Here is a 26,218-nt window from a genome sequence, read left to right as displayed (position 1 = left end):
ATGAAAAGCGGCGTATGCCCCCAGATAAAATAATGGCTGTGCCCTGAATGAGAAAACAATGGGCAGAACTAAATAAACTGGAATTTAGAGAGAGGATCTATGGTTATGGAGCTTGCATATCAAGAAACTGCCAAATGATAAAATTAAAAAGCAGGCAGCATATCCAAGGGGTAATTAAACAATACCCAAAGCTTTTTAAGCGGGAGTATTGGAACAATCCAGGCCGAAATGATCAAGCTGAAAAATTAAACAGTACACTAACAGAACATAAATGTCTTGCTGAACGATCTGAAGAGAAATCATGTTTCCATGTTATACTTATTTACCATAATTTATGTATATGTAAAATAACTGTTCAAAATATGATTCTTTATGTAATATACTTTTAAAGTCGGATTAAATTTTAAAAAAAAAAGATGCGACAAAACAAATGTAAGAATTTTAAAACTATTTATACGAACCCTCTCCATGCATCCGAAAAGTCCAACACAAGAAGAAAAAACACTAGTACAATTGTTAAAACTGTAATTTGTTTCATTTTCATTTTTGTCTTACTTATATTTCACTTTAACTGGCTTTGGGCGGAAGATTTGCTAACATATATATGCCGAGACAAGGAAGTAAGGAGAAGTTGTAGGGGGTATTTTCACACAAGGACAAACCATTTTCCTTATAAATGACCTGCTTCTTTGCTGGGCTATTTCACGTTGAAGTTTAAGCAGACACAATCATGAACAGTCTCAATTAAAGTGTTTAATTAGTTTTCTTTCTGGCTTAAAATGCTTCCAACATATCTTCATACAGATATTAAGAAATTTTACAATAGTGGATTTTAGGTGCCGGCGCCGCACCATACTTGAACTTGCTTTTGTTTCTGTTCCTTTAGTGCCGTGAAGTTCAGTTGATGCGATTTTGATAATAAATTTTGCTTAACTTGGTCGTTCGAGTGACTCTCGGAGTAGCGGACGGACAGAAGGCCGACTTTAAGCCCCTCCGGTTTCACCGGTAGGGGAATGAGATACGTAATGTGTCAGCAGATTGCTTTGTAGCGTTCTATTAGAGAGAGTACCTGAAATATTAAATTATGAAAACAATTAGGTTGCTTACATAAACATCTAAGACCAAGTATAAAACTTATGTCTTAATGTTTGATCATTTTGAGGCATGTTGTTTAAGATTTCAGAAACTTTCTGTTTATGTAAACGCTCTTGCAGACAGCCCTACCTTTCAAGTAATTGATAAATATTTAATCCCCAATTTTAACTGGATTATTCAGGGAAGAACGTCATGTCAGATAAATGCATATTTTATGACAACAGAAAAATATTTAAGTCTAATAAAATAAATTTGGATCCACTATATTTTAGCTGAAGTTTAGATAAAATGTTGTCTGTACATGATCACACATCATATATAAGAACAAGAAAAACTCTTCAGTATTCATCATGAAAATTGACATTACAATGAAATGACTTATCACTAAGTTTTTAACCAAACAGTTACTGAAGTTTTCCGTTTAACTTGTGTCATACAGGTGTGTAGGTAAATACGATGCAGGATTATTGTACGTGTCATTCATTGATCGACTTAAAATTTGATATGCATTATGGTACACAGTCAAACCTGTCTATAAAGACCAGCCTTTGGAAAGCCAAGCTGTGGTCTTTATTGGGAAGTGGTCTTTATTCACAGGTTAAAATACACTGTAAATGTTAAAATGGGAAACAAAAAATGTGGTCTTTAGAGCCAGCAGGTCTCTGTTCAGAGGTGGTCTTTAACACAGGTTTGACTGTATATACTTTATTTCCAAAGGATTTGGTCGACCTTACAAGAATGATTGTACAGAAATTGAACGTTAAAATATTGTTAGGACATTTGTGTGTTTATCTTCCTATGAGTTATGGCCTTGTGAAATTGAACAAAATACTGTATAAAACTTGATGAACAACCTTCTCATTAAGAAAAAGTCTCGAAGTTACAGGAATAGGATGGGGGCATGGGAGGGATCTAAGAGAAATTAAATCTAAGTCGTCAGATAGGCCACAAGTCATAAGGCTCCTGCATGCAGAGCACTAAGTAAAATGCATTTAAATAAAACTGTACTAAACACCATTAAGGAACAAGGAAAATAGTTCTATTGCAATTGACCGCCATCATTTTATCCTTACAAACCACTTGGTTTGCATAGATGTATATTCATATATATATACATGTACATAAAATAACTTCCTTAAAGTCGTTCTCGCGACAATAATGGCAATAAGATTATTTTTGACCCCTTATATCTTAATTTAAAATTTTGGCTTTGATTCCTTTAATAATGTACAAAAAGTTAATAAAATACTAGAGAAGTTTTCTTCTTTATAAAACATCCTTAATTTTAAGTTTAATTATACTTTTTTCTAATAAAGTCAACCTGGCCATTCCTAAAATGAGTTGAGAAATGGCCATATATCTCATCTCAGTACATTGATTTACAGATACAATTTACACTTAACAATAATTGAAATACTTATTACAAATAGCTTAATCCAGTAATTAAAATACCATGGGTCATTCAACGGTAATTTATTTGTTTTCCTTTACTTTATTTCTGTTGATTACTGTTTGATCGGTCTTTTACGCAACAAGGGATTTCCTTGATTTCTCTTAAAATATAAGACGATAGCATTGATATTGTACATTGTTTAAAAGGTATCCCAGATTAGTAATAGATGTGAGCTTTTTAAGATGTCAGAATGCATTAATTTGGATTATTCATCAAAGATGATTTTTGTAGGGTATTATCAAAAATGTGTAAAGAAATGCAAGGGTAGAAAAAATGCAGAAATGCCTGCCACAGATTAGTCGGATCAAACAAAGAACACACATAGTTTGTTTTAGGTCGATTGTGACTTATATACCTTATACCTTATTCCTGATGGCATCAGTCGGGTATTAGGGGAGTAAAGTCAGTCTCCCTTTTAATGCTTAGTGCCAAGCTAGTTTTCTCGTACCATTTTTCAAGTCTTTGACTTAAATTTGAATAATGGTACACGCAATTGTAAAGCCACACCAAATTATTTATTTTACAGGAATAAGATAAGGAAGGAGGAATATGCAAACAGGTGACATATCTCGGACAAAAAGTTGTGGTACAGCATGGTACAGGTGCCTTAAACATGTTCTGTTAAACGGAAATATACGGCACTAAAATGACTACAAACAACACATTAGACAAGTACTGGCGAAGGACTAAACACGGTTTATTTAGAAATAAAACATGTAAAACATGCCAGAAAAGTGTGCTGTTAATTTAGTTAAACTGCCTTTACAAAGTGCAATAGATTGAAAAAGCTATACTTACGTTTTAGTTTAGAGTGTTAGCATTCTGTTATCGCTCTGTTAAGCCAGTTAGGCAAGGCAACAATAAACATAACTTTAGCTATATTGGCCTTATATAGTACAACATTTTGGAAAAATCTTTTTAATATTGTCTGCAAACCTCTTCAAGTAGTGACAATGTGGAGAAATTCTATTAGTTTTAGTTTCGTCTATATCAACATCTATCTACTTATTTCATCCCTTCTAAATACAGACAATGACAATAATTATTCTAAAACTTATCATTGTTTTCATTGTTAAAATTGCTGGGTCTAAATCTAATACTTACTTTGGTGAGTAAGAGGATTTTATTCCAAGATATCTTCATATTAACAAAAAGTTAATAGAACAGGGTTACTGATATAATATAATAAATTTTACCACAGACCGTCAGAACTATTAAAGGATAGTTCTATAGATTGGTCTTACACGCTCCGTATACTATGGATATGTAGCTTATAAATTACGGAAAGTTAAACATAATGCTTATTTTAATCAAATATTTGTGAAATATGTTATAAAGTTTATCAAGCGGTTGTTTAGAATTATCGATCTGTGCGTGCGTGCGTGCGTGCTTGCGCTCGTTCGAGCTTGAGTGCGTGTGTGTTTAAATGTATTGGCATTATGTGCATCCATGACTACACCTTACACTGCTGTGGTTTGTGGTGTAAAGAGTGCGTTAAAATAGTGATCTGCTTTTGGATATTTGATTGTACCAGACATTTAAACAGACAGACAGAGAGATCAGGGTTGGGTCAAGTACTGGGTTTCAGTACGCAAGAAGTACCCTTAGCACTGGAAAACTTGGTACTTACTCACGTGAGTACTAAGTACTGATTGTGCTAGCATACTCGAGTATTACTTGATTCAGTGTTGTTATATTTTCTGGTCTTTTTGGATCATGGAGTCCTTTCAGCGTATGTGTAAAAGAGTTCCGCTTAAACCGATGCTAGGGGGCATGACAGGTGTTGCACATTTCATTACCTCTCACGAACAGACTCAATCGAATCGAGTCTGCTATTATTCGTCTTGGTTCATTCTTTGCTTCCAAATGGTCTTTTTACAGATTTTATGGAGTACTATTCCCAGTACTCGTGAGTATTTCTTGAGAACAACAGTACAGTTTTCAAATTTACTAGTGGTTTAATACCAAATAAAAGGTCAAAAGCATATAATACATCGCTCTGTTTTATGTATTTTACTCTTAAATGATAAAGACTCTTAAAATTTTCCTGATAATTTCTTTTCGACACACCAGTGCGAGTTAATTAAATCCTTTCAAATGCATCCAAATGTTTACATCATCTCATTTGCAAATGATGAATATTATCTTTCAAATTGTAACTTTTAAATTTCTGTTGGCTTTTTGTTTGTTTTTGAAGTTAATGTTTAACAGAACGAAAAATTTGATGTTGTCTACTCTTGTCATATTTCACAAAGTGTAATTTGTCCAACACTTGTAAGTTTCAAGTATTCTGGTTCTTAATACTGGCTTAAACATTTTTATTATTGAGCTTTAAAAAATCAGCTACTGTACACTGCACTAAGATTCGAGCAGAATGTTAGATCAGATTGGTAATTTCTTTAAAAGCCTATAGAACTTCAGTTCCTTTACATCTTGGGCCATACCATCGGGTATGTCAAAATGTTAATGTACTGATCATTGTGACATGTTCTAATGTTTATAATATGATGGTATTTAGGTAGACTCAATTCCCGGAACAAATTGCAAAATTAACATGTGATTTGCGGTGCGTGTCCACGGCGTTTTCAGATCGCATGGACAAATTTGAAGACGTAGAGCAGCGTGTAGCTAATAAGGTAACGCAACTGCTAGACAAGAGATTATCTATAAACAATCAGCTTATCGACTTAAAAATTCGATAGCTGACTTTGATGCAATGATAAGTGAATTAAATACAAAAATGAAATCACTTGCGGAAAGGCATACGAGAGTGCATACGATTGTGAATAGTCTATCAGTGTGAAATCTGTCGGAAAATGGCAATGAAAGTACAGCAGCAAAAATGAACATTTTACTTCCTAAAGAATTTAAAGTTCATGGTGTATCAGTTGCTAAAGCAGAAAGAACGAAATCAGCTTATTCTTCAATGCCAGGTATGGTCATTGCTACGTTCAAAAATATGCGTTAAAATAGCCGGGCTATGAATGAGAAAAAACTTGAAGGGTAATGACAAATAGGCATGATGTGTTTCTTTTCTGTCAAATGATCAGTCATTAGCGGGAAGGAATTAATTTTAACTTTCAGTCTCTTATCAATGCTATTAAAGACAAAAACCTTATTATTAAAGGCAACCGTAAGGGTACATAAGGGCAGACAACATTAGGATAGTAACAACCATGCCAATAGACAAGAGCCATCACAGAATAAAATTCTGGCTGAAAAAGGTTGATAAATTAGAAAGACCGAATGTGTTACTTATCACCCAAACACTCACCTTTTTAAGCTAATACTTGTATTGATAACTTGTTTATAAGAGTCGTTTATGGAAGCCTATGTAAAGTGGATGTTAGCAACTCTGGGCATAGATAGATCCTAATGGAAGTATTTTTGGATAATGGCAATGTTTCCAGTCTTTAAAAGATAAGCGGAAGTCTGATTTTAGATCTCTGTTCTTTCTTCGCGTCTCACTCAGGACTCATGCGAATAGCAGTAACTCATGGGGCAACTGGTTTTATTGTGTTAAACAGAAATTAAGTTCTTTGAACCTTAAAATATATTTTAATATTGGTAGTGATGTACCTTACTGTCTTGTTATTTTAAGTGAAGCAGAAGAGTTATCACTGCAGGAGTTTACGCACAGATTAATAGTCTTGTGGGTACACCTGGTAGGGGCGTAATAAACTTTGAACGTATAGTCTTTTTAAGAATGAATTTGTAAAGAAAATTATTTTAAGTTAATTATGCCAATGCAACATATTGACAATGAGTAAATTTAGGTGTGGAGTAGCTCCATTACGTAAAGAAACTGGAAGATTTACTTGTCGAGGATAGAAAGTGTCAGCTGTATGTAGCTATAGAAAATGAGTCTCATGTAATTTGAAATAGTAGAGCATATGATGAGGATTGTACATCTTTATTTACTAAAGCTTTTGAAATAGATCATTCTTTCATGTTTCGTAGCGACACTGAAAAGTTGACTTTTAACTCTCTAGTTCTGCGTTGCTTCGCCATACTGCCAAAATTTGTCATCTTATATTAAAGAGAAGATAGTTTTTTCTCACTTATCGGACAGAAAAATCTCTATTTTTAGAAGTGCTGGAAAATCTTATCTCACATGGGTTATCCCACACTCCTGTGACGGACTACTTCATGCACTGAATATACATACTATTTATGTAAAATAATTAAAAATCAGGTACCTTTATCTTTTCTCTCCGTTCCTTATAGTGTATTTCATTACTTTATGATAAGAACGTACCGTTACGTTACAAACGATAAAACTAAAGCGGAACTTTGTTATTGTGCGTCACTGAAATGTCACGACGTCACTTCTGCTTACGGACGTCAATTTCCCGCGTTTTAAATAGTTTCATATCATTTTCATGCTTGTTTTTATTGTTTCTGTTGTGGTAAGTGAGAAATAGAATCCATCATTGGTGTTCGGTGAAGATCGAAAATCCCAACCCTCGGGCGCACCGCTCAAGTCTTAAACTCGGCACAGCCTCGTTTAAGACTTGAGCGGTGCGCCCTCGGGTTGGGATTTTCTGATCTTAACCGAAGACCAATGACAGATTCTCTATATCTTTGTATACTGTATATGTATTCATTGCGGTCATCAAGCTTATATATATATATATCTATATTATATATTTGTCTACTTATACTTTTTATATGTTACTGGACTTGTATAAATTATGTGGCTGTCTATGTTATACTCATTGCTGTTACATCAAGTTAACATGCTCATATATGGTCAAATTTAATCAACTCATTTCCCATAGGCCCACATTGTAATGTTTTGTGTTATGAGCCTTTCCTAATATTAAAACTTTTGATACCACTTCTCAGGATTAAAGAACTATCCGAGGCCTATCATAAAAGTGTAAAAATGTAAGAAATACCCCTGTTGACCATCACTTTTGGGCACTTTTTTTCTCTTTGAACTCGGTTACCCTAGTCCGACAGTGATGTTTTTTTGTTGTTGTTTTTTTTTTCATGAAAATGCTCCGACGATAAAACATGCATATTAACTATCACACAAAATGCATCAAACCAATTACTTTTAGCCAGAAATCATGAATTAGAATTTTAATTTATGAAATGAGATCGCGATCAACACATACTAGACCAATGGGAGACCAGTACCGAGCTGCGGTGGCCGAATGGATAAGGCACCTGTCCCTCAATCGGGAGGTCGAGGGTTCGAGCCCTGTCAGGGGCGGGTCTTGTTACTAAAAAGAGACCGGTTGGTGAGCCGCCAGCTGGTTAAATAACGGTTACCGATTTCCTAGCTGCCTGGTGCCTGGCAATAATAAAATAGGAATTGGGAAGTAATGCTGTTCAATGACTGTAACTCTCTCATAAGCCAACTTGGCTGGCCTTTTCAGTAGGGGTTACACTATAATAAACAAACACTTTACTTTACTTTATTCATTTATCGTTGTTGTTATATTTGTCTTAAAGATATGATAATTGTGTATGACGTGTAACTGTCAAGCTGTTTCTTATTAAAATTCTGCATAGAATGGCTTTATATTTATTGAAATAGGTTGTTTTAATAACCTAGTGTTGTTTTCATGTGTATGTGGAAGAGACTTAAATACAAATACAAACTGTATGACAATAAATACTAGGACAATTTAATTGCACTGAACCTGTGATTTAAGTGTGAATACTGATTAACAGGTGTTCAGTCTCAACATAAAAGAATATATGTTAATATGTACATGTAGCAATTACATATTTGTTGTTCATACAAACTTTATATGCTAGAATATAAAATCGAAACATGAAGGAAAATAGTAACATTGACACTGATCAATTGTGAATAACAAGAAGAAGAATTTTACTACTTCACAAACCCAAATACAGTGTATGTCAAATGTGTTCTCCAAAATGTTTAGGACTTTTCAAACATTTATATAACGCTTGTAAAAACATAAAGTTAACGAACGAAAATTAAATTAAACAAATAAAAGTAAAGAACATGAACAAAAACAACAATAAATACAACATAGAAATTTAGAATAATAAACACCATGCATTTCTCTGATTTGGATAACAGACATTTCATTAGAAAAAAACATAAGCACCTAGAAAACAATATTGAAGGTCATTCAATATGGAATGAAATGTGAGTAATACTATTTTATAAGTCACTGGATCAAGGGAGACAACAGTAAAACAATTATTGTAAAATTAAATTCGAGTTCCGTTTTTAAAAGGTCCGGCCAGTTAAAATGTGATATTTGTTTAAGCAAATGGATTTATTTGAACTTCTTAAAACCATGTGTTTTATGTTAAGATACTTTTCATATTTTCGAATTATGAAAATTGTAAAAATACATGTATATGTCACAAAAAATCTAATTCGCAAGGGCGACAAGAAATGATGGACTCCTTGTCACATATATGTATAAATCTTCACTTAATTACCACTCGTACGTATTTGCGATTACATCGGAGCACTATATACTAAAACCTGAAACTATAATGAAACTATCTTGAAACTCTTCAAAATCAAAAAATTAAACTGTAAAAAAAATTCAAGAACTATGCATTTAACAATTATGCAAACAATCGTGCAATTAAAACTGAAACTTCAAACATTTAAAACTACGAAAAAGTCATAACTTAAACTGATATATCAGTAATGTACAACAGTCTGTGGGAAAATTGGAAATATAATTTAACAATTTAAGAGCCATCGTACTTTCCCGAAGATAAAAGTTTACACTTTTATTAGAAGAAAAAAAGAAAAAATATTCAAAAGTAATGTTATGGATCAGATGAATACTCTGTACCGTAAGTGCCAGCGTGTGATCCCTATATTCCATAAACGAGAGGCACGAATGTTTCGAAACTTCACGCTTCGCCATCGTACTCGTGCCTTTGTGCTTTATGCTTTGTGCTCTATGCTTTTCGCTTATATAATGGAACAGATAAGTTCGGATCTAAGAATTCAGTCCATAAAGATAAGGAAACGGTTATGATGTGCTTCAAACTGTAGCCCGATTGAAAGAAAACGATCAGCCGACTTAACATTTTGACATATTTTTTCCTAATACAATGATAATGAACGGGAATGTAATATTCAGCACACTTCACGCCCCCTTGCACCAAGCGGAATTCTGTTACATGAAAAAAAATATGGATGGACTCCGTGATCCGAGAGGGCCATAAGATATAACAACAAAAACAGACATTTGATAGGAAGCTCCCGATGCTTTTCCAATAGCTAAACTGATAACCATCAAATGGGTAATAGATTCTGCATGGGTAATAGATAATGAAAGAAAAACGCAATGTAAGTTCAGTTATTTAAGAAATAATAAGTATCAAAATCATGTTTATCGTAGAATAACCCGAGTTTGGAGTTCTTATGCGTATGAATATATCACAGAGACCGAAGTCCTGAATGATAATATTTCTACGCATAAAAATGACAAACGAGAGTTTTTTTTACGATAATTATGAAACCTTATTTAGATACTTTATATTTCGATTCTAAAAAGACTTACTTCAGATAACGTTAAACAAGAATCAGTGATTTTTTTTCTTATCTTTAGCAGTTTTAATGTTGGGAATGGCCAAAAGATCAGTGCCTATTTGCAAATCATTTTGACAAAATAATCATTTTTTACATTTTGTCAAAATGTTTTGTATTAACCACAACTTTATACTTCAGAAAATGTTATTTTGTTACGATCCAAACAATCAAATCTATAAAATGATCCTTTGGACTTGTAGAGCACAATCCATTCTATTAAAAGATCCTTTTGACGTAAACAGTCTAAAAAAAGGATTCTTTTAACGAAAAAAAAACACACAATCAAGCAAAATTGGTTTCGCTCACGAGAGGTAAGTTCGAGTACAACAAACTCCTGCACCTAGCAATAGCTTATTAGTAAGCGGTACTCTTAAATACTATTATACTGATTAAGTCCATGATCCAAACCGAGTGCAAGTACGGGACTCCTATAATGGCTGCAACAATTCAAGGTTTTAATTAAAGATTACTTTTTAAAGTATTATCTTTAAAAATGATGGTCGGAAAATTCATGGTATTTTCTTAAAATATACAGAGGTACAGTAATACCGCAATAAGGTGATGCAAGTCTATAAACATTGTTGTTTGCATTTTCTGTCAGTAACAAAATCCGCAACCCTTCCAGAATTTTTAATTTTACTAAACATTTTAGTCATATTTACACTTTCCAACACATATTATAGCTTTTTGGCTGTGGACTACAGGATCACCTATTGTTTGATTTCTGACTAAAGCAATCCGATTATAGATTTTAACTCGTTTCTTTTTTCTTCGTAAAATACCTTTCTGGTCGGTACTTTTCGGAGGATGTTTTATCATGTATTCAGTTTTTCCACGACGAATATCTCATATTTAAACACCAAACTTTTGAACATAGTCAGAAAACGCCATAATGGTTTAGTTTACTCATTTTAGTAAATCTGACCCAAAACATTTATAATATTATGCAATTATTTTATATTTTTCAAAATGTTTATTAGCATTAACAATCACATTTTGGGTAAAAATTACTGGCGCCACCCCTGAGGTTGTAGGCTGTAATGGACTCTTTTCTGACAGGAAGTAATGGGCTAATCGCAATTAATGGGCGGAATTGATATAAAACCAGATGTAGAAAAATAAAACTTTATAGACGATATTTCAATGAAAAACGATTGATCACCGGCTGATTTTCGTTTAAAATATAGAATAAATGATCCCAAAGAAAACGTCGCAATGGATAGTTCCGTATTGTGGAGGTAATGGGCAGTTTTGTATTGTAGCCCTGTTGCATTTTCTGAATAAAAGGAATAGATGCGTTTTAAATGTATTTTTATTTCATTGACTTTTTTATGTTTGTAAAAGTGTAAAAACTATTTAGTCCATGTCCTGTAAACAAGCTGTATGAAACAATATTTTTGAAATTCATGCTTTCAATACTTTATTATGTTGTTTATTTTGTTTAACTATGGACGTATGATTTACCCTATTGTAGTTGTTATTGAAAAAGTTATTAAATGGATATTTCACCCGTTCTTGTAGAACGCAAATAAATTTGTTGTTTTTTGTACTGACTTGTTACTAGTCTATCAAGTACTTTTTCACGAAAACATTACGATTGGATTGATCACTTGGATGCTAACTTGCAAATGTAACCATGTGATTAAACCCTTACCCTGCTAACTTTCTATAATAGACTTGTCAATCTTTCAATATGGACAGTACCATTAACTGTTAAAAGGGGTGATTACCAAAAAGATACTGACTGAAAAGAGAACAGTGCAGATCATGATCAGACTTCACGGATATGCAGGCTGATCATGATCTACACTAGTCGCAAAGGCAGAATCAATCGTGTCCAGCATGATAAGGGTTAAATACAGCCTGTCGGACAATACCTCTTAATGATTATTATATTACATGATATAAATATTTACCATAAATATAAATATTTAGTAAGACTTTTTAAAGTTGAAACTTTCAGTTACATAAGGTCAAGTCAAATGAGCTATCCAGAGGTCAAAGATTAAACAAACTTTATATAAATGGTCGTGCAGACTGTCACTTGTGTCTTGTATAGAGGCTACAATACAAAGTTTTGAGGGAAGGCATATGAGCCGTACCATGAGAAAACCAACATAGTGGGTATGCGACCAGCATGGATCCAGACCAGCCTGCGCATCCGCGCAGTCTGTTAGCGAACAGCATGGATCCTGACCAGACTGCGCGGATGCGCAGGCTGGTCTGGATCCATGCTGGTCGCATACCCACTATGTTGGTTTTCCCATGGCACGGCTCGATGTTTAATGTACATAAACAAACATCTAGTGATTACACATGTAATATTTTATTTGCTTAGTATACTAGTATAATATATTATGTGAAGCAAAACATGATTAATAACAATTAAAAAGGTTACGGCATGTGAAAGAATTAAAAGCTTAAAATAATTTTAAATAAATGATGTTTCTGTAGTAGCCACAATTATTTCAGTTTCTGCTTCTAATGTGAATCAGTGGCACACCAATAACCAATATTTACTTCCATCCAAATACAAATCGACAGCGAAAACGAATACCGTTGATCATTCTATTGTTTTTCTATTTACACTTACATGTAATTAAATTCAATTAAACAACAATAACACAATACTAGTATTAAAGCAACATATAAAAGCTATGCACTGATCTCCAATAGAGCCCCTCAGCTTAGGTGATAATTTTCAGCTGGGATGATCAGAGGATTCATTAATATTATATTTAAAACGCTTGAAAAACATCAAGACGTCACTATGGTATTGTGGAATCAAAGAACAATTCCTTCAGTAAGTCAAATTAGCATTTAATACTATATAATGAATACTTTGATCATCGATTTTATGGTTCTGCGCAGTCTGGCCAGGATCCATGTTGTTCGCTTTTAAAGCCTATTTCAATTAGAGAAACCATAAGCGAACAGCATGGATCCTGACCAGACTGCGTGGATGAGCAGGTTGGTCTGGATCCATGCTGGTCGCAAACGCACTATGTTGGTTTTCTCATGGTGCGGCTCATTTTGGAAAATCTTTTTTAGGGCTTTAACATAATACTTGAACTTCTGTAAATGTTAGAAATATGTAATAAACAGTATTGAAAGTACTTGTTCGACAAAAGAAATAAAACAAAAAATATTCAAGTCATAGTATGATTTGAATTAAGATCAAAAAGGCTTTTTACCAGTTAAAATAAAGGGCTTAAAATTAGCTATTATACTGCAACAGATCGACAGTAAGTATCTTTAAGTCCATTTCTCAATAAGTAGATTGGATGACAGACACTTTCCGTTGAAGGGTTTTGCACTAATAAAGTATTTACACAACAAAGTAAAAAATAATCTATTTAAGTTCACGAATGAGTGCGTTGCATGTTTAATATGTCGATTTTTTATTGTTAAGTCTGGGTGTCTAGGTTAAAATGTGTATGGCTACCAATTTCTAAATTAATACTCATCAATAAATCATTTTGAAGCACACATAACTGTCGTATTACGAATAAAGAACAACTGTTTAGTAAATACAAGTAGATAGCCTAGTGGTAGAGCGTCCGCTTCGAGAGCGGGAGGTCGTGGGTTCGATCCATGGCCGCGTCATACCAAAGACGTAAAAAATGGTACTAGTAGCTTCCTCGCTTGGCGCTCAGCATTAAGAGGATAGTGCTAGGACTGGTCAGCCCTGTGTCAGTATAATGTGACTGGGTGGGGTATCATGTCACGTGTCTACGGCGTGATATTCCAGTGAAGCAGCACTATAAAGTTGGGCATTGTGCTCATTGCTACAAGTAGACACCGTCGTTTATATGACTGAAAAAATGTTGAAAAAGACGTTAAACCCGAACACACACACACACACACACACACACACACACACACACAAGTAGATATCTTTAAGGTATAGATAAAACAATTGCTTTAACGGTGGTTCCTTACGTGGTAAGTAGTACTCCTTAACCTGTATTGGATCAAGGGAAAGTTTTTATAGCATACTTATTTACCATAAATTTTGTATAATATAATTGCTGTCTAAAATGTGATTGTTTTATAAAATATATTTCTCAAGTAAAATTACAAAGCGATATGATGAAACAAATACATCTAAAATTATTTTCATACGAACCCCCTCCAAGCATCCGAAAAGTCCAGCATAAGAAGAAACAACACAAGCGCAGTTGTCAAAACTGCAATTTGTTTCATTTTCTTTTTTCTTTTCTTTTTTTTTTATTTTACTTTTCTCCAATTTTTCACTAATCACAGCTCACAGAAAATCACAGCTCACAGAAATAAAATGGCTTAGGGCGGAAGATTTGCTCTGCTATATATATACCGAGACAAGGAAAAAAGAAGCAGTTGTTAGGATATTTTTGCACAATGACAAACATTTTTCCTTATAAATGACCTGCATCTTCGCTAGGGTATTTCACGCTGAAGTTTAAACTACATGTAGCACAATCCAATAATCTTAAAGAAAGCCTCTTACCGCAAGGGATGTTTGTCTTTATGTATTTAAACTAGCTTGAAACATCAGTATCTTCCTTAAATGACACACAATCTATAAACCAGGTTGAATGGCATAACCTTGTTACTCAGGGTTTATCTTTGTCTTTACACTGATGGATAGACAGTCACACTGAGGAACGAACGGATAGACATGAGACCCAAATAAGATATGCAAATTGCATATCTTTACTGAAGAAAAAACAGCTAAACTTCCAGAATTTGTCCGAGGTTTCATAAAAAGGTCTAACACTTTTAAAGTTTTGATAGAATACACCTTTTTGACAGAGAGAAGATGTAAGAACGACAGGCAGAGTAAATGTAATCATTAACATCTTTTCCATAGTTTCTCTTACCTAATAACCACGTTCAGGGATGAAATTTATTATAAATGGATTTTTCTATCATATTTTTAGATTTTTTGTTGCCATATGATCCATATTTTGAGCCGCACCATGAGAAAACCAACATAGTGCATTTGCGACCAGCATGGATCCAGACCAGCCTGCGCATCCGCAGAGAAACCGTTAGCGAACAGCATGCATCTTGACCAGACTGCGCCATTCACGCTGGTCGCAAACACACTATGTTGATTTTCACATGGTGCGGCGCATTTGTTATCATTGCAACAAAATAAAAAGATGTGCTCAATATTGTCATTTATTCATGTACAATGTTTCATGAAGAACTTTCAGAATTATCGCAGGATCACTGTGACACACTTCGAGTCACTCACGGTGTGGCAGTCGGACAGGAGGCAGACATTTAGTCCCCTCTGGTAAATCAAGAAAAACAATTCAAAATTGATTAACGCAGTTTGCTTATATATATCATTTAAATAGAAAAAGTGGAAACTCCACAGGTCGCTCTACACAACAAAAACGAAAATGTTGCAGGCCCGGTTTCATTGAGCCTGTTAATGGACAGTAGTGGACCGAGTATAATACTTAAATCTTAATTTGATCATTTTGAGGCATGTTATATAAGATTTTCAGAAATCTCCTATTTAATTTCCATATAACCGGTCAAGCAGATAGCCCTACCTTTCAAGCCATTAATAGATATTTTATCCTCAATTGTAACTGGATTATTGCGTGAAGAACTTGTCTCAATGCAAAAATGTTGTCAGATATATGCATATTATAAGACAACAGAAAATGTTTTAAATCTAATAAAAATAATTCTTATCCACTATATAAACTTAAATCTAGATGAAATGTTATTTGTACATTATAACACATCATATATAGCTCTTCAGTATTTACCACAAAAATTGAAATTACAACGAAATGACTTATCAGTAAGTTTTTAACCAAACAGTTACTTCGCTTTTCCTTTTAAAGTTTATGTGTTTTTTCTGCTTAGGAGTTATAGCCCTGTGAAATTGAACAAAATACTGTATACACCTTAATAACTTTCTCATTAAGAAAAGGCTCGAAGTGATAGGAATGTGAAACTAAGCCAACAGAGTTGCCACAAGTGAAAAGGCCCCTGCATGCCGAGCATCAGGTTTAGCTACATGTCATTGAGATATTATAAAATACATTACAATCAAACTGTACTAAAGTCATTAAGGAACAAGGAAAATTGTTCCAATGCAATAGACGGCCATAATAACATGCTTACAAAACACTTGGTCTGCATACATGTATATAATATATATAATTGTATAAAATTTAACTTCCTTAAATTCTTTCTAACGACAAGAATGACAAAAACATTTTTGTCTTATATCTTAATTTGAAATTTTGACTTTGATTCCTTCTTTTTTATTTTATGTTAATAGATTACAGAAGATTTGAGTTATAGCGGTGACAAAATGATACAGTTTTATTCCTTATGACACGTTTAATTGCATTGTTGTTCTAATAAATTCAACCTGCTAAAAAAGTAATAATAATTTATGAAATGAGTTTAGAAATAGACACATATCTAAGTACATTGATTTACAAATAACATTTACACTAAACGACAAGCGACAATACGAACAGCTTAATCTAATGAATGAAACATTCAAGTGTCATTCAACGATAATACAACGGTTTTCCTGCGTTTTATTTCTGTTGACTATTATTTAATCGACCTTTTACACAACAAGGGATTTCCTTGAACTTGCTATATCTTCTGTTTGTTTAGTGCCGTGAAATGTGAAGCAACTTCTACAACTTCTGACACCTCACACCAGATAGAAGTAATTGCCACGAGGGCATTAGGGAATAGACCTCAATTTTCCTTGTAATGCTGAGCGCCTCGCGAATTCATAAACCGCATCAAATTATAACGAAGGATGAATGTACAAAAAGGTGACATACATCCTCAATCACTATCTCAAACCAAAAGTTATGGTATAGCATGGGTCGGAACAATTTCATCAGATGTAACAATATACATTCCTTGCGAAAATGTATATGTGCCTTAAACATGTTTTGGTTCAACGAAAACGCTCGGCACTAAAAGAAAGAGAGAAGAACTGAAGAAGGACAAGTCATAGTTATTTTAGCTCTGACTTATCTAGACCCTACTTTGTATCTAACTGATAGCAATGTAGCGAAACATCCCGAAACATTGTTCGTTTTTGTTTTAGGAAAAGCTTTTTTATATCGCAGACAGCCTTGCACTTTTAGGACAACGCATTCAAAGTAAAACATTCAAGAAAAGTATTCTTTCTTTTTTTATCTATTTGTTGGGTTTAACGTCGTACCGACACAATTACGTGTAATATAGCGACTTTCCGGCTTTAATGGTGAAGGAAGACCCCAGATGCCCCTCCGTGCATTATTTAATCACTGCCTTTACAAAGTGCAATAGATTGAATCAATTTAAGTTTAAACATTTTATTATCGTTAAGCCAGTCAGAAAAAGCATCATTTTGGAAATGTTTTTTTTTTAATATTGATTACATAACTGTTCAAGTAGGGACAAATGTCGAGTACCTTCCTTAGTTTCAGTTTCCCTGTGATTTTTTTTTCTATATTTTCTATGTATCATCTAGTTTCTCTGAGTTTCGGACAACATCCATTTAGTTATTTCATTCCTTCTAAATACAGACAATGACATAATTATTCAATAATCTTATTAATTAAAGGTCCATTACTAAGGGAAAGTGAGTTGGCAATTTTTTACATAGCCAGTGCATAGACTTCTGCAAGACACTAAATAATGAAGATTGGCAGGTCAAAATTTACAGAAGGTCTTTGGAACGCAAAGAAATGTATGTGTATTATGTTGAAATTTCAATGAATCGACAGCATGACCCCCAGGTCTTTTTAACTTTCTTCATACTTCATAGAAAAATAATTGTACATATACTGCGATTTATTTCGAATTTCTACATACTAACTTTCATTTTCCAATAAAATGAAATAGTTTCTGTGCTTTTTAAAAGAAATTAAAATGTTCACTTTCCTTAGTATTGGACCTTAATGGCGTGGTCACACTACACGTAGTTAATCGTAGTAAGGAATGATCGTAGTTGATCGTAGTTGATCGTACTAAGCGTAGTTACACGTAGATAATCGTAGTCAAACTTAGTAATGATCGTAGTTCGAACTTATGATTTGTCCGTAGTAAGCAAATAATTTTTCGACATGTTCAAAATCTGACTACGATTAACTACGATGTTTTGACCCTACTGTGACCGTAGTTTGAACGTAGTTGGTCTTAGTTAAACGTACTTGGTCGTACTTAACAGTAGTGTGTATCATTTTTGATCGTAGTACAAGAAAAACACATCGACAGTACGGTTCAACTACGATCAACTAGGGCTCCACTAAGGCTAAACTAAACTAGGGCTCCACTACGGCTAAACGCTTTTCCGTAGCTCAACGTAGTTGATTGTAATTTGTCGTAGTTGTTCGTACTTCGATCGTAGTATAAACGTAGTGTAACGTAGTAACTCGTGGTAAGACGTAGTGATACCCTAGTTAACCCTACCCGATTTACTCGTAGTTGAACGTAGTTGTTCGTACTTACACGTACTTCAACGTACGACAAACTACGTTTAAAATGAACTACGACCCACTACTTGCGTGAACGTAAATGTGACCATTACTTTAAGGGGAGCGTTGGTCTATTGGATAAGGTGTCGGCCGCTAAATCAAGGGGTGAAGCTTTCATCACAATCGAGCTTAAACAAATTAGTAGGTCTATAAACTAATTTTTATATTGTTTTCATTCTTAAAATTACTGGGTCTAAATATAATACTTACTTTGGTAAGTTAGATGATTTTATTCATAGATATCTTCATATTACCAAAACGTTATTACAAAAGCGTTACCAATATAATACACTACGGAAGGTTTTCACTATTTTTTAACACAGATCGTCTGAGCTGTTAAATAAATAATTATCCCCCTTTTCTGTTTGTTTGCCCTACTGGCCCGGTTGTTTTGTGTGTCTATGTGTGTCTGCGTGTGTGCGCGCGTACAAGCAAGAGTGCGTATATTGACATTATGTGCATCCATGTCTACATCTTACACTGTTCAAAGCAACCATGTTAAAATATTGGTCCGCTTTTGGCGGTTTTGACCGTAAAAGACATTTACAAGAACTGTGTGTCAGTACCCAAGTGTTATCGAGTATTGGACAACTTTGTACTTACTGTTCTAATTTTGCTACAATATTCGAGTATCACTTGAGCACTACTCTAAGTGCACGTGAGTATTTTATGAGTTTTATGGTGTAGTTTCAAACTAACTAGTGAATTTATACCAATCGAATAGTCACAAGCATATTCTTCTTCATCGCTGTGTTCTGTGTATTACTCTTAAACAACAAGATTTAGCTTACCAAAAGGTTCCTTCTAGCGCATATAAAATAGTCTTTTTAAGGTGGAATGTGTCCCAAATTTTTTTGCCGAATTTCGTCCTGAAATTTATACTGTATAAAGTTCAAGATATATGCGATTGAGCTCCGGTTTTACTTTGTCGCTATATTGTTCGTGCTTTTTGCTATTGTGTCACAAACATGGCCCCTGACGTCACTTTTCGTGCAACGCCCAGTTCCGGGTGCTTTCGGTATTTTTCCCTTCCTGCGCTCTGAATATCATATCAATGAAAAATACAAAATATTTGTCATTTTGCATTCAGAAAATCCTACTTAATGGTATAAAATTCAGCGAATTAAGATTTACGCATAGGATGTCAGAGACGATATTGTGACGTCAGAACGGAAAAACTCACATCAAGTTTTGTTACAAATTTTTCCTTAAAAACCAGTTTATAAAAACTCGACTCGATAAAAAAACGTAAAATTTTGGTATTTTATTTCGCAGTGTATGTAAGTCTAGCAGACACATAAATACTTAGGGGTCACCGACTTTAATTTTTCAATATTTGAATATATTTTACCCCTACCCCATTAAGACATGATACGTTTAATCGTCATTTTTTTAACAAAATAATCTAAAGAATATGCGAAGCTGCATGTATTAACGGTAAATTCGGAATGAATTGATGAAATGAATTGACATGAAAGTATTGAGAGGCATATGGTGAGATTTGCTAAGAAAGTGTTAAAGAAAAAAGTTGATTTTTTTAACATGTAATAACATTCAAGTGATTACGGACCTGAAATATCTTAACGAGATAATTGATAAAGGGTGTAAATTGTGTAAATGACATTTCGCATCTAAGGATATTATCGAAAAAGACTTTTGATCATTGGTTAATCAAAATGCATTATGTGTGTTGATTAATTGAAATGACTTATAATTATTTAGATTTAAGTGTTCAGATTGTGAACACGAAACTACAGTTTCTACATCTATATCCCAGGCATCCGGAGAAACAGAAACGGTTTTACTTTTTCCGTACTTCTTAAATCTGAAAGCTGCAACTGGTGAGGGTTTTATGAAATACTTTCTAGCATTCATTATTAAGAGCTTGTAACTGCACTTGATCAGAAGGTTCCTGCCAAGAAATGAATTATTTGCATCGGACCAGCATTTGTGCTTGATTGTAATAAAAAGACACCGTCTCAAGAATAAATTCTCTGCGTCTGACCAGCTGCAATACTTTATAGACATTTGAAGATCTTTTTTAAGAATAAAGTTTGTTTGCTGGAGAAGCTACTCTGCCTTACTATGACCCCACTGTCTTTGTCTCTTTGTCTCTCTCGTGCGGAAAATCGGGGCTTTGATCGCTAGTCGTTTACCAAGGATATAAAAATGATACCAGTTGCTCAGCATTATGCATATAGAAATAACTCTTCTCTCAACTCGTAATCTCGTGGAGATTGGTGTCTAAATTGGTAGAATTTGTTTCATGATTTACAATAAACTAATCCGTGTAAAAAAAATAGTAATTTCATATCAGATATAGGATCTGATATACCGTTTTCGTGCTGATAATACTAGTACATGTGAAATGGAGCAACAGTCCGACATGCGTCGATGAATATTTCTGGTAAAATCAGGCAAACCCTCATATCATAAAATTACATCAGAACGAAAATTCTAAATGTTTAAAACATGTTTAAGTACCTATTTTCACGAAATTAAATCATCAACTGACCGCTTACTAGCTTTTTTTCAAAGCAAAGTTAGCATTTTGCCTTAGACTGAGAAGATAATTAACATCTATTCTTCAAGCTTTGAATCTGCATTTTGAAACTATCAATAGGAATAACAAATGGATGATAAAAGTGGATATATTGTCCATTAGTGACCTGGCCCTCAATACAGAAATAACTACTGCGTAAGTATTCTTTATAGGATTTAAAAAATATCGCATGTGCAAGTAGCTGCGGGGACAAAACGATTAGCCATCAATCTCGGAGTTGTGGGTTGTAGTCCTCAGTCTAACATCTTTTTTTCAAATTTCATCTCCAAATTTTACAGGACGGAAAATTAATACACTTATCTATTTCTTTTTTATGGTTCATTTATTGAAAGAAATATACTTGTATTCAAGACTTTTTGTAGTAAGTGTCAAATAAATCTTTAAAGGTATCTAAGATAAAAAGACAAATTACTCCCGAAAATAGAAACTACAAGAGAAATCAATTAAAATTCGTGAAAATCGTCGCAAAAATATTGTAAGAATTAAAGCAAATACGGTGACACTACATTATATTAAATTTAAAAAATGGTCTGCGGTAATTTCGTACCCGTGGTAACCTGCGTGGAAGTCAGACGGTTAACTATAAAGGTTATTTGTCAATTTAGATCTTTTCAGGATACAATATTGCGTAAAGGAACGAAAACGTCCGAAAATATTAGCGAAGATTGATGAGTGTCACGTCAAAGACAATTGTACAAGATATACATTTTGTCAAAGGTGTTTTCTTTCACTAGTACATGGCATCTGAAGTCGAGATCGAATATATCGTGAAAATTTCGTATAATAAATATATCTCGTTTCTAACGCGAACGTGAGTTGTGTAAGTTGAAACACATTCTTTTTTTTACTCTAACGTCATATAGCCACAAACAAACCATGTGAGGGTGAGGGTAAAGTTATGTTATATTGCAAAAAATTAAAGTCGGTGACCCCTAAGAATTTATGTGTCTACTAGACGTACACACATTACGAAACAACATACCAAAATTATACGTTATTTTATCGTGCCGATTTTTTATAAACTGAATTTTAAGGCAAAATTTATAGCAAAACTTGATGTAATTTTTTCCGTTCTAACGTCACAAAATCGTCACTGACGACCTAAGCGTCAATTTCATTTCACTGAATTTTATACCATTGAGTAGTATTTTCTGTTTGCAAAATGAACATTATTTTGTATTTTTCATTTATACGACATTCAGAGCACGGGAAAGGAAGAATGCCGAAAACACTCGGAACTCGGCGTTGCACGAAAAGTGACGTCAGGGGCCATATTTGTGACACAATAGCAAAAAACACAACCATATGGCGAAAAAGTAAAACCGGAACTCAATCAAATATATCCTGAATTTTGTACAGTATAAATTTCAGGACAATATTCGATTCCACCATAAGGGATATTGTTTTAGCATAATGTTACAAATGTTTAATAATGGACGGACCGATTTCTAATGTTGGCAAAACTTGTGGTCCAACCCTTTTGTATTATCGCACATTCGCAAAGTTACTGAATACTTCCTAATGTACATCAGTAATATATATGTCTTGTATAATGATAGTTTGCTGTTGTATATATATTTACATATGTATCTGTATAATATTAATTGTCTTGATGTACATTAACATAATGTCTTGTGTGATGATTACAATAAAATATGATTAAACTAATTAAACTAATAATGTAATGAGAAAAATATGTTATGTCATTTTTGGTGCAAAATTAACTATCTTAAGAACTAATCCAAGTATTAACAGTTTTATCATAATCCAAAGTTGTTTTTTTTTTTGTTGTTTTTTTTTTAAAAATATAAGCAAGTACAGTACATATTATGCGATTTGGAAGCGTTTGTCTTGCAGTCTGTATTTCAATTCCGGTTGTTTTCATCACGCGACTACACCTGCGAGTACCTGCACGCTTACTTAACACAAAGAATTTCATACATACATTTACGAGTCGAAAAACAAATCAGGAAGAGTAAAAGAGTAAGCAACAGAAAGCACTTGCAAATCTGAAACGTTAGAAGCTAAAAAAAAATCACGTGACCAGGGATTATTTCATTAGGTAATTTTTTTGGGGGCGGGAGTCTATTTTTAGATGATGCATATTCATTTCATTAATCTCTGTTCTTTACTATGATGTATTCAATAGAGCAGTTACACATGATTTAAACTTTATTATTGTGTCTTGTTGTTCTGTTATTTTGGGTAGTTGTATTGCACTAAAGACTGAAATAAAGATTGATCAATATGTGTAAACACATACTGGATTAGAGGCTATCTGTAACAGAATATGCATGAGTCCAAGATGGCGGCGCCCTACGGGAAATCGGATTCCTTTGACGATACCCTTGTATCCATTACATGCTCAGTCAAGTGTGACATGTTCACCATAAGTGTTCCTTCCCTTGAGAAGGAACAATAATGACTGCTCCTTTTTCCGATAATTTTTTATTGGCAAACCAGTCTAAGTCAACAAAGTTCTTTCATTTATATACAAATTTTCACTTTATCTGTTTCCTAATTAATAATTTTTCTTGATACTTTTAAATTTCTGTTGATTTGTGAACAAAAACAAGAGAGGATTTGTCTACTCTTGTCAAATTTCACAAGGGGTAATTTGTCCAACACTTGTGAGTTTCGAGTGCTCTGGTTCTTAATACTGGCTTAAACATTTTAATTATTGAGTCATTGAAAGTTTTCAAAAATTAGCTACTGTATATTGCACTGATGTCATTATAAAGCTTTTATATTTATCATTTGTAGGCTTGATGACTGCACCTTCGATTTATGACCAGTGCCATGGTGAAATGCTGCAGTCAATAGGATCTTAACCACCAGTTTTTGGGTATGGAGTCAGATGCTTTGGGGAAATACAGTTGTGCCTTGGACTTCAGTTGCAATAGCTCTGTTGGAACGAATGAAGAAAATCTGGCCTAATTTCAGCAAAAGTGCATGTATGATTAACTTATCTTAGTATTGTTGTAATGTGTATATTCTTGTGCCTTTTTAGCTGGACTGTTCATAGAATAGATGGAGCTATTACACTCACCCAGTCCTTCGTATGTTAGCAGATATCTACACACTTGTCCGATATAATAATCTGACATGCAGTGCGGAGCTTTCATAACGCTCAAAATTGATGCCTATATTTAACTTGTTAGACTCAAAGATGCAAACTACAGGTGAACTGTATTTGAGTTATTATTCTGTCCATATGTCCGTTTGTCTGTCCATTGTGACTGCTCAATATCTTTTTAACTGCTATGAAGATTTTTATTAAACTAGCATGAATTGTCGGCCTCATCATGACAAAATGTGGAGCGCACAACCTGGGTTAGTAGGTACAAGGTCAAACTTGGAGGTCAAAGGTAAAATAGCTTAGCTTCATGTGCGCTACATTTTGTCCGAACCATTAGAAAGACTTCTATCTATCATCAGTGATTTTCCTCACCAAGAGAATGTGTAGAGAGCATCATCCAGGTCACTAGGCCCGAGGTCAAGACCACACATAGACATCAGATGTCAAAAAGCATAACTTTGTACCTGTTTCATATCTTATCAAACAAATATCATGTGTTTACCTCAATTTGCACAGCACATGACCCTGTTTATTACGGTCAAGGCCAATCTTGGAGGTCAGCGGTCAGATAGGTAAACTTCATGCCCACTTTATGCCTTTTCTAGATCGTTGGGAAGCTTTTCATAAAACTAGGTTCAATTTTTACCTCCTCAAGGTAACTAGTAGCGCGCACAATCCAGATCACTTAGTTCAAGGTCAATGTCACAGTTGGAGGTCAAAGGTTGAATAAATTCATTTCCACTCCAAATGATCTAAACCGCTGGGGAAGCTGTATATAAAACTGGCAATAATTTTTCACTTTGTAAAGGATACATCCAAAGCACATGACCCCGGTCACCAGGTCCAAGGTCAAATAGGTTAACTTTGTATCTGCTCCACATCTTTTAAACCACTTAAATACTGGCTTCAGTTGTTTACCTCAACAAGACGATGTGTGCACACAACCCAGGTCAAAAAGGCCAAGGTCAAGGTCACACTTAGTTATTAGAACTCTGAAAAGCTTAAATGTTTGTGCACTCAATGTATACTTTAAACCACTAAAATGGATTTTGTTAAATTAGCGTCAATAATTAACCTCATCAAGACAACTTGCAGTTCACAACCAATGTTACTATGTCCAAGGGCAAGGTCACACTTGAAGGTCAAGGCCATTATAACAACATTCTATTGTTCCTGTATAATAATTAAAGCAGTCTCTGGGTGTATTAAGTGCCTAGAGATAGTGATAGCTCTGATTTATGTCATTATTTTCATTATTTTAATTTTTGCAACGACAAGGCTTTTGAAGAGTTGAGCTCCTGACAGCTATTGCTTGTTTCAATATCACTATCCATACATTGAAATGATTCATGACAAATATATGTTTGACATGAAAACAATGTATTTTGAACATTTGATTTAAAATGTTTGCAGCATATAGATTGAGGTGATAATTTAAATTTTTAATTTAATGGCGCTAGCCGATATCAATATTGCCCTCTTTTGGTGAATATCACATCGTATTCAATGGCTCAAGAGTCAATAACTGTTTTATTATATGGATTCAGGTATATGAACACCAAATAAAATATTCCAAATTTCACAGAAAACATTGTTAAACTTCCTTTTTATTTTTAGAAAGTTATGTTAATGGGGAAATCCACTTACTATTAAACATAAAATATATTTTGAAAGATGAAGAGCGTTTTCGGCAAATCAAATTTAGGTTATTTTCAGAACATACAATAATATCTGTTTAGAACTTACAATTTATGCAAAGTAACCTGCCATGATAAGAGTACTATGCTAAAAGTTTGAAAGTTACGATTCTTGAACAATAGAGATTCTGTTCTGGTTCAGTGTAATGAGTCGGTATAGATTATTAACATAAAGGCAGGCTCATACTGTAAATGGTTTTAACCTGCTTTCACATGTGATTTTTCAATTTCAGTCAGGTGAAATTTAATATTGACAGTTCTCTATATGATGTTCTGTA

At 33.9% G+C, this 26,218-nt stretch overlaps 1 protein-coding gene across 2 annotated transcripts in view; it reads right to left on the bottom strand.

Annotated features, from left to right (window-relative positions):
• The window catches only part of LOC128555331 (uncharacterized), a 32,096-nt gene extending 17,687 nt beyond the window's left edge, over positions 1-14,409 (bottom strand). The window contains exon 1 of one of the 2 annotated variants that reach the window (XM_053537473.1): positions 14,227-14,409. In XM_053537473.1, coding sequence (XP_053393448.1) covers positions 14,227-14,303 — 77 coding nt within the window. In that variant the 5' untranslated portion in view covers positions 14,304-14,409. Of the gene's footprint in view, positions 1-461; positions 608-14,226 lie in introns of those variants that run through there. The other variant, XM_053537472.1, reaches the window with a different exon arrangement.
• Positions 14,410-26,218: the final 11,809 nt, after the last annotated feature.

Source organism: Mercenaria mercenaria, chromosome 2 (assembly GCF_021730395.1).
Source record: "Mercenaria mercenaria strain notata chromosome 2, MADL_Memer_1, whole genome shotgun sequence".
Classification (NCBI taxonomy): Eukaryota; Metazoa; Mollusca; class Bivalvia; order Venerida; family Veneridae; genus Mercenaria; species Mercenaria mercenaria.
The sequence above is the reverse complement of the archived record's forward strand: the minus strand, read 5'-3'. Positions and strand labels throughout refer to the sequence as shown.